This window comes from Genypterus blacodes, unplaced genomic scaffold, assembly GCF_046128005.1.
Source record: "Genypterus blacodes isolate CSIRO-AG114 ecotype Tasmania unplaced genomic scaffold, CSIRO-AGI_Gbla_v1 ptg000104l_1, whole genome shotgun sequence".
Taxonomy (NCBI): Eukaryota; Metazoa; Chordata; class Actinopteri; order Ophidiiformes; family Ophidiidae; genus Genypterus; species Genypterus blacodes.
In genome coordinates, this window is record NW_027466908.1 from 354,193 (window position 1) to 364,342 (window position 10,150).

The following is a 10,150-nucleotide window of genomic DNA, read 5'->3' on the forward strand; positions in this document are numbered from 1 at the left end:
AGCGTTATTATTAGAAGCAACAAAGGGAGAAATGTGTTACACGGTGGAAACGGATAAATGTTTGTGCACATTATTCCCCCGCTGCTGCTGCTGCACAAAGGAATGAAAGAGAAGAAGAAGAAGGCGGGCGTCTCTCATCTGCCTTGAACTGAAGGACGCTTTCCTCTCCTGTTGTTTTATTATGACCACATCAATCTGCAATTCATCTCAAATCCACCAGAGTAAACACGTCTCGCTCTTAATCTGTCGTTTCATTCTGCCATCAAAGCCACAGAGGAAGAATTACACAAACAGATTAGTGTGACAGGACGCTGGCTTTGATTTGAAAGTTAATACAAAATTACCTTAATGTTCCATTTAGTGTTAATGCAGCACTTCCACATTCTGCTTTAGTTCGTTTAAAGCTTCATTTTCCTCTCTGACAGTACACAAGCAGAACAACAACAAGGAGAATAAACTCATTTCTTCAACTTTCAGGCTGAGAGGGATGGAGCTGATGGTGCAATAGAGCGCAAACAAATCCACCGTTTAGCTCAGACTGACCGCCAGTCGGGGATGCAGTCGGAATGTTTTCCCAAAACGGTCGGTGGATGTCATCAGCTTTCACCGTCAGTCTGGAAATGTGGAACAAACACTGTAAACACCAGCAGATCAATGTGTGTGTGCAGCTAGAGGCGCCTTTTAGAGCTACAGCGAGGCCACTAGAGCTGCAGCGGGCAATTCTAGAGCTGCAGCACGCCTGGAGTTTGGAGCTAAAACGTTTCAAAAGTGGATACTGGGTCAGATTCTGTCAAAGTACAAACAGGGAGGTTTGTTTACACTGCTGAGCTGCTGCTGCCACTCTGTGTGCTCAGCAGAAGCTCCTCTGATGAGTCAGACGCCCCGCAGCAGCGTGCAAATGGGCCTATACGACGCAGGACAGAGGCCCAGTGCAGCTTCCTGCCACTAGAGGTCAGCCTAACCCACATATATAGGGCTTCACCCCACAACTGACCTCTCACAGCTTCACTCATTTGCATACACACACTCTAGCTTCACTTTCTACCTGTGGATGCCTTATTCTGGACATTTTACATCATTACATCATCACTGAAGTTAGGAAAGTGACTTGTGTGATACATTTATTGATTATTTCTCTGCCGTTTTTATGCCTCTTTTCCACTGAGCTCATAGGTGAGCATCAAATATCTCCAAAATATTACAAAATACTCCATCTATGACCTTGTTGAGCTTTTTCAGTGACTGAAAAGTGTTACATTTTGTCCATGGTGCATAAAAAGCTTTTCGTGGATTTGTTCAAAAACCTCTCATGTGCTGTCAGAGAGCAGAATTCAGACACACACACACACGACAGGTGGAGGAGCTCTGGAAGGACACACACACGCGTCTCTCGAGTGGGGACCTGCAGGTACCTTCTTCTTGAGCAGCGCCGAGCGTTGGCTCCTGATGTGGAGTCCCGGATGTGGAAAATAATGACTTCCTAAAAAACATCTCCGCAAAAACCGAGCTGCATTTCTCGGAGCTTAAAGCTGCACTGATATGATCGCGCTTCCATCCTCTCCTCCACCGTGATCGATTCGTTTGGGTCAGTCGGTCCGCTCGCAACCGAATCATCAACCCGATACACCTGAACTATACACGCTATGAAAATTACCTCAGCTTCTACAAACGCAATCTACCCCATCTTACCTGGAGCGTCCTCAGGAGGCAGATCAGTGGGTGAACGCGTGTGTGTGTGTGTGTGTTTGATTGTCTGATTTCCAGGTGAGTGAATAACTTCCTGGCCAAGTCGAACCAATCACAGAGCAGCTTGCAAACACTCTAATCTACTGCTGTGTACGTGAGGAAGAAGAAGAAGAAGAGGAGAAGTCAGTCTGATAGCAGTTCACAATTTATTTACTGAATAAATTTGGACAAAACACCAGAATCTGTTACGATACAATCAGAACATCCGAGGCAGATATCCCACCATGCACACACCCGCCCGCCCCCCCCCCCTTCGGAGAAACCAGAGAAAGACTAAACATGAGCACCAAATCAGCACCAACTTAAACCAACTGTAGCTCCGCCTACAAAACAAGAAAAGCAAACGGATTGTTTTTTATGGAGAAGAAACTCAGAAAGTAGCAAACTGAGAATTTTCCTGTTTTTCTTTTTACTTTTTTTAGAAAAACAAAACAAAAACAAGCACCCCCCGCCCTCCCGTCCCTCCCCTCCCCCCCAGCTAGGCAGGCTATAGCATTCATGGGGCCTACATGCCTACGACCAGATAAGAAAATAAAACAAAAACACAAATTCAAGTAACATTGAGATACGACAGAACATGTCCACTGGTGCCTGAGCGAGGTCAGGACATAGCTAACAGCAGGTCCTGGAGCCAGCATGTCGTCATAGCAACAGTATCACCCAATATCTCGCGTCAAGTTTTCAAAAAAAACAACCAAAACAAACAAAAAAAAACGAGGGGTCGGGGTCACGGGCGTGTTCTGACCCTTCAGACGGACACGCCCCCTCCCCTCGGCGCCCCGCCCCGCCCCCCCGTGGCGCCCCGCCCTGTGTCGAGATATTGCCTACAGACATGGAAAAGGAATCTCCCGATAAAGAAAAACCCTGCAATTTTTTTTTAAATATATATATTTATATTTATATATATAGCTGTTACAATTTAAATAAATGTTACGTTCTCGTTCCTACAAATGAAGAATGGATTTAAATAAGAAGGAAGCGAAGGTTTGGAGAGGTGGAATCTTTAACCGTTAACACATCAAGTGCTCGAGGAGAGAGGAGGACAGAGAGACAGAGAGAGAGAGAGAGAGCTTGAGCTGGAGGTCGAGGGAGGGAGCGTCATCATGCAGAGACGACAGACCATAAAACTGAAAAACAACAAATGGTGATAGACAAATCAAAAGTGCCAAGTAATGAAACGCGATAAAGAAGCTTAAAGTTAGGAGTCAAGGAGTTTAGCGACGACCAATCAAATGTTGTTCAGCAAAGAAAGATATGGTCAGACATCTTGATGAGCAGGTGAAATTAAAAGGAGCTGTTCTGTGTCCCGGACCAGCTGTGGGCCCCCCTGCTGCCCCCCCCCCGGTGGAGGTGGACTGAGGGGCTGCCACCTCTGCGTCCGGCCCTGTGGCTCCAGCCGCTAATACTTAAAGCTGCGATGAGAATCTGAACGTGTTCTGTAAGAAAAGTCGTGGTTGTTGCAGTTTGTCAGTTCATCTCCGATCGTTCTCCTGGGTTTCCCCTTCGTCTTCTTCTTCTTGTCCCTTCATGCGTTCCATAGTGTCAACGTGGCGTGTGCGTCTACGTTTAGGAGCACCACATTTAACCCAACCCATCCAAATAAAGAACATTTGCTACATTGTTTTGCAACTTGCATGTGTGGGCGACTTCCCCGCGGGGGAGGCTGGTCGCCAAGGTGACGGATAGATGCCATTTGTCATGCCGGGCTCAAGGTTTTCCATGAAATGATGGAACGAAAACAGGATGGAAACACCTTTATTATGAGTGACACATGTCCACCTATTAATCTCTAAACTACTGTTGTGGCTCTGCGGCGAGCCGACCGTGGCGGAGTCGTCCGTTTGTGCTTGGTGTTTCGCTCAGCTGAAAAACTGCTCCAGCTCTTCTTCCATGTTCACCTCAGGCACCATCTGCTCCTGCTCCCGCTCCCCTCGGCCCGGGGCCACAGCGCCCCCCAGAGCCCCGGAGGAGGCGAACCAGGGGTGCTCCAGAATCTCCCGTGAGGTGAAGCGCTCCGCGGGCTCCCGGCGCAGGATGGAGCGGATGAGGCACTTGGCCTTGGGCGTGAGCGTCTCGGGGATGTTGAAGTGGCCCCGGCGGATTTTGCTGAACAGGGACCCAGGTTCCACGTCGTGGAACGGGTAGCGCCCCACCAGGATGGTGTAGAGCATGACGCCCAGGCTCCACACGTCGGCCGCCTTTCCCGAATAGCTGCCGTTGGCGTTGAGGATCTCGGGACTGACGTAGGCCGGGCAGCCGTGCTTGTCTGACAGGGAGTCGTCGTGACCGTCCAGGATGTACGTGTCCTCCAGGCTCTCCAGCTTCACCAGGCTTCTGTGGGAGGAAGAGGGGGAAACGGGATTAAACCTGGACGCCAGAACAAACACCGGGCAAATCTTGGGTTAGGTTTGGTCTCGGCTTGGAGATTGAAGTGCTTTCTTTGTTAGTATAAGGTACAATCAACTTAAAATCACTCAGAGAGCTAAGAAAAGAACAGAAGTAGAGCACCTAACCAGGGCTCACAGTCGGCTGCTCTCTTAAATTTAAGCCCATGGCACTAACGGCGTACAAACGGCTGTTGGAGACGAGATCCGCAATCCAAATAGAACAATATCATTCGGCTGATTGTCTGAAGTAACGTGCACATTACGGTTTATAAAGGAGAATCACAGAGCTAAGATGTCTTGTTCCTCCATTTTGACTTCTTAACTGCACAATAGCTCTGAGTGCCGATAATAACGGCCGCTTGTTCAGAAGCGTCATCGCTGAAGGATCTTAAGAGGTTCAGGCAAGAAAATGTTCCACGAGCGCGGTGAGAGACGCTGGTGGGGTCGCGGAACGCCGCCGCCGCCTGTGTGTGTGAGGTCTCTGCGACGCGGCGCTCAGGAGAAAGAGCAGAGAGTGTGTGACGCTATCCAGAGAAAGAAAGAGAGCAATTGGGGAAATGGAACCAAAATGCAGCGCTCTAGAGAATGAGCGCCACGTGATTCAATAATGGAACATGCAGGGTTGGACTGTGCCGATCCTGCAGAGAGGCCTGTGTAAGGAGGCTCTGCTCTGGTGTTGGATTCCACTCCAGACTGACCTTTGACCTGTGGTCTTTAGACGGGCTGCTGTTTGGTCAGAGGCTAATAGCTGCAGGACAACGACAACAGGAAGCCGGCAACGACAACAGACAAGCCAGCGCTCCTCTGTCGTTCCTATCAAATGCTGCATCAACGCGGCCTCCTAATGTGAGCTGGCGTTGGATTGAAATGGACCCTTCGTCTCTGAAGCGGCGCCTTCGTCTCATCTCTGCTCTTTTCGTATCCGCTGATCCGGGAAGTCTGACGAGGTGAAACAGGATTCCCGACAGGCTGCGTGGCCTCGTAAGAGCGCCCTAATGCTGTCCTACACCAGCACTTCAAATGCAGTCGCCATCAATCATTTAGGGGGACACACACACGACATCGTCAGCCCGGGAGCGGCCTGCCGTGACATCCAAGGTTGTTGGAGCCGCATCGAAAATGTGAAGCATCTCAACTTCCCTTTTTCCACAGTCAGCGCCAAAGGATGACGCCATACTTTCAGACAGAGGGCATCAAGTGGCAGCATGAGCCTCTGCTGAGGAAGAGGAGGAGGAGGAGCAGGAGGGGGGAGAGGAAGACTCGCAGCAAACTGGAGGCTGGATCTGACATTTCCTCTCAAATCGCCACCAGATGAAAGCGGAATAACAAAAATACTGTAATCTGTAAACACATTTGATGCAATATCATCACTTATAAAACGTTTAGCAGGTTGCTGAGGCAACGCTGGGATTCGAGGCGCAGTTCTCTAAAGCTGCCACCAGAGGGCGGTAGGTGCGCGTGTGCTGAGAGCAAGTTCAAGAGCTGCTGATGAACAAGAAGTGCAGCTTAAACCAACATCTGCGAGACAAAAGCCAGCGAGGTGACTCCTGAGCCCCGGCTGCTCCGTTATCTGGGCTGGAAGGAGAACACCTGCACCTCAAAGTCCACCAGGAGTTCTGCTTTCATGTGGGAATATTGACTTAGGGAAAAAACGTGCGTGATTACGGCTTCCGCTCGAAACGAACACGATATCCCCGTTGTACACAAAAATAGCTGCGGGAGACACAAAGGGCTTGTGTTTCCTGCAGTCGGCATAAACAGCGGGAGGCTTCGCTCGTCTCATCTTACACTATCTTCAATGTAAGCCGAGATAAGGCGCATACGAGGCAACTCCCGGCAACGCATGCAACATGTACGGGGACGGGGAGACGGAGGAGACGGACGAAGTGACTCACCTGTCCTCGTTCTTGAAGACAAACTTCCTCAGTTTGAGGTCACGCAGGACCAGTCCGTTGTCGTGGCAATGTGCCACAGCCGACACTATCTGATAGAAGAGTCGGGCAGCTTCGTCCTCCCGCAGCTTCTTGCAGGTGCGGACAAAGGAGTGCATGTCGCCGTAGCTCCTCTCAAAGAACACGTAGGCTCGCGTCTCCCCGAGCAGGATCTCCAGGATCTGGTTGATGTGCTGGTGCTGGCCCAGGGCGAAGTAGGCCGCCAGAGACTCCTGGTAGCGGCCGATGTCAAAAACCTGCCAAAGTGTGAAAGGCGTCGGTTTACATTCACAAACTACATTCTGGGTAATTATCGAATTTTCCAATCCAGCGTGAAGTGCAAACATCTCATTTGGCGGCGTGAGGGTGAAAACACGTCAGCCAGACTTCTAAACCATGTGACAAACACTCCATTTGACTTTTTCAGAGAGATGCAATTAAAGCCAACTCCACGGGCATAAAGCAACCCGTTAATTAAGCAGAATCTGAGCAATCTGTGACACCAATTTGGTATTTTACACTTGCGTCAGGCAGAATAAAAAGGTCTCCATGCAAGGCTAATGAAAGCAGCAAGTTAGTGAACTGGAAGGCACTGCAGCCCCCCCGGTTGTCTCCTTTGTTTCTATAGTAACCCCGCAATTGACTTTCAGCGGCTGTGACGGCTCAGGTGATGGGGCTTTCTCCGCTCGCAGTCAATACGAGCGCACTACGCACCTCTCCACATCTTAAACTGTGACACGGGCTTCCAGCTCGGCAGGAAGGATCAATCCCGGAGGAAGGAAGTGATCTCTGTACTGCAACGCGACGCCAGCAGCCCGTATCAAAGAGCTCCCGGCCTGTGCCAAAGGCCGCTCGTTAGTTTTCGCCGAAATACTATCTGGATGGAAACCTACGGGCGATTGCAACACACTCCCGATGAGTCCAGGGGTGCACATACGCCTGTTGTAACACTGAACGCACCGCGGCAGGAGCGAAACTGCTGCCCCTCTATCCTGCATGTAGTCAATCACTTTACACACTTTTACACAACGTTTTGCACACAATCAACATAAAATTCATTCTAGCTCCTTCTTTCACCAACGTGTGCGTTTCAGGTTCTTACTGTAGTTTATCAATCACATAATCTTACTGCACTTTTATTTCTAGTTTAAGACTATTCTTATCTTCCAAATGTCTCATTATTTGTCAAGCGTGTTGCGCAATAATTCCATTCCATACCAGTCATAGCAGTAAACACATGGCAAAGAAAGTCTCTGCAATCTTGAACTGAGTGTTGAATGGTGGAATGAGTCACACACACACACACACAGACACACACTAAGGTCAATATGGACGACACTGGATATGTGGCAGGAGAAGAGTCTGGTCTGGGCTGTCTGTCATCTTAAAGCTTATCGCGGCTCATTTCCTATCGCTGCAGCAGCTGTTCGTGGTGTTCAGTTGCCTCTTCAAACATCTGCCTGTAAAGATGACAACACTTGGTGCACAGAGGGAGAGCGAGGAGCCGCCATATGCAACTGCTCTATAGAGAAGAGGCGCTCTGCTGATAAGACTCAGATGAGAGAGTGCGTGTGTGCGCGCTGGTTACTCACTCCTTTGTCAACGTTACATCATGCAATCCAAACCACACACACACACACACCTCATCCCATTCACTTTTTCCATGCGGCTCCTCTGCCAGCTCTCTATTTACAATTCCAGCAATTATTAAAACGATGGGGGGGGGGGGGGTTAGGGGGGACTCTGCTGCAATGACCGGGTGAGTCCACACGGAGGGGGGGGGGGGGGGGAATCGCTCATGTTGCAATAGCTGCAAAGGTGTCAGAGCAAGAGGGACTCGAGCACAGCTGCTATTGTTGTGACTGCTTTCAGACGCTAAATCAATCTGCTTCAAGGTGCACAGGGACTATTTTGGGATCGTACCCGTGAAAGTCTGTGTGTGTGTGTGTGTGTGTGTGTGTGTGTGTGTGTCCGCCATGTCGCTCACTCACCTTACATACGACCTCCTCCCCGCTGTGCAGGTGCGCTGCTCGGAAGACATGGTCCCCCTCCAGCGGCTCCAGCAGCAGGTAGTCCCCGATGCGGGAGATGCAGTGCGAGGAGTCCGGGGTCTCCGGCGGGCTGGGGGAGCCGAGGTTGGGGCTGAAGCTCTGGTGCGACTCGGTGGTCCTCAGGCAAGACAATTCCTCGAAATCATGGGATTTGTGCCGCGATCTCCCATAACGTGAAATGTTAATTGGATTTGACCTCTGTATGTTCATGAGGAACGGCGTGAGAACTCCACACAGCCGGGGCCTTCCTCCTCCTCCTCGCTTGGGCACCACTTTGTTGCAAACTCAGTCCAGTGATATCACAGAACGGTCCGTCACTTCCTATTATCTTCAATGAAAATAATAGAAAATTGGTTACAGAGGGGGTTTAATCGATTTTAAGCGGAGGAGGGTTTGATTCCCGGCTCGTCGCTTCTCATCAAAAACAAACAGCAGAGTTCAGCTCGTCGCTTGAGCCTCTTTGTCTCCCATTCAGTGGACAAAGCCGGGCTGAGATGAACCGGTAACGAGCCGAAAGCGAAGGAAAGGCGTCCTGCAGAAGCCTCATCCACGCCGACACGGCGACCAAACTGCAACAAAGGCGACCAAAGAGTCACAATGAATGAGCCGAGCTAAACCAAGCCGTTTGCTAGCTTATCTCGCCGGTTAACAGTGTGGCACGTTTCGTAAAACGGAAACAAGTCGTTAAATACTGCGTGAAAATAACGCAGACGTATGAATATAAACACGCAATTGTTGTGTTGTTGTTTTTTGTTGTTTTTGTTGCAAAGCTAACGGTGGCTACTTGGTGAAGCCGTGCGGATGACGGCTAGCAGGTGCAGAAAGCGGACTAGTTAGCCTCCTGAGCTAGCTGGTCTCGGGTCAGTGCTCGGCCTTGTTCCCCGGATTAGATCCACGCGCGGCGGCGGCTGCCAGCGGCCACAGGCGGAGACGGAGCGGAGGTTCTTTCTTTGTGTGCAGGAGTCGACGTCCTCCCTCTCTCTCTGTCTCTCTCTCTCTGTGTTTCTTCTCTCTTTCGGTCGAGTCCCGGTGGAAGGAAAGTGTGTATGTGAGTGTGTGTGGAGGAAGGAAGGCGGCCGGCAGACTCTCTCCCAGGCCTCAGCCGCGGGTTCAGCAGGACATCCTCTCCTCTCCGCTCCGCTCCTCTCTGCCGTGGTGCCGCTGAGCTTCTTACGTGGCCGGGAGTCTCTCGTCCATTCAGCGCGGAGCTGCACACACTCACTGCGACTGTACAGCCCGGCGGATGGGGCTTACACACACACGCATACACACACACACTCACACATACACAGGCGCACCCGCCCCCTGACGTCATTGCCAAAGCGAAAACCCCATTGGCTCCTTGCGCGCCTGTTAATATGCAGTGCAGTCATGTGAGAGGCATGTACCGAGGCTGCCCCCCCCTTCCCCCCTCCAGCAGGCTAAATGCATCCCATGCTGAGGAAGAGGAGGAGGAGGAGGGGGAAGGAAGAGGAGGAGGAGGAAGAGTGTGTATAGCTACTGTAGGTGCTGTGTTACAAACGTGTCTCCTCCCAAAGTGTCATTCATGAAGAAGCAGAGGGGAGATCCTGCTCTCAGGAGAACACGCTACACACACACACACACATCACGGTGCTGTGAGTTCCCCCTCACTGTGCACGAGTCTTAAATGAATAAGAGAGAGAGCAGCAGGAAAAGGTAAATAAATGATGTAAAAAGGGTATGAATTGTGCAAAGGTGTCAAAACAGACTCGTCAGCTACAGAGGGGGCGAGTCACAAGACAAGACGCTCGATTCAACCAAGTCAAGTCTTTCACACGAGTCCTTAATCCAGACAGGCGAGTCACAAGGGAAGTCACATCTCGTACAAGACGCCATCATGAGGAGTCGACGAGAGCAAACACCAATGTGCTGCAGCAGTAATAACACAAACAAGACAGGAGGGTCCCCAAGCTCCGCCCCCGTAGAAGACAACGCTCACGTGACACGTAAACAACACACGTGCTCGAGTCGTTTTCACACCATACATGTTGTGTTCAATATGGTAAGAAGGATG

General features: G+C 50.6%; 1 protein-coding gene across 1 annotated transcript; it reads right to left on the reverse strand.

Moving 5' to 3' along the window:
• Positions 1 to 3,178: 3,178 nt before the first annotated feature.
• Positions 3,179 to 9,389, reverse strand: trib2 (tribbles pseudokinase 2). The gene is made up of 3 exons (XM_076160184.1): positions 8,056 to 9,389; positions 6,029 to 6,321; positions 3,179 to 4,080 (listed from the first exon to the last, which is right to left on the reverse strand). The coding sequence occupies exons 1-3, from the start codon at positions 8,323 to 8,325 to the stop codon at positions 3,606 to 3,608; spliced, it is 1,038 nt and encodes a 345-aa protein (XP_076016299.1). The 5' UTR covers positions 8,326 to 9,389; the 3' UTR covers positions 3,179 to 3,605.
• Between the last annotated feature and the right edge of the window lie 761 nt (positions 9,390 to 10,150).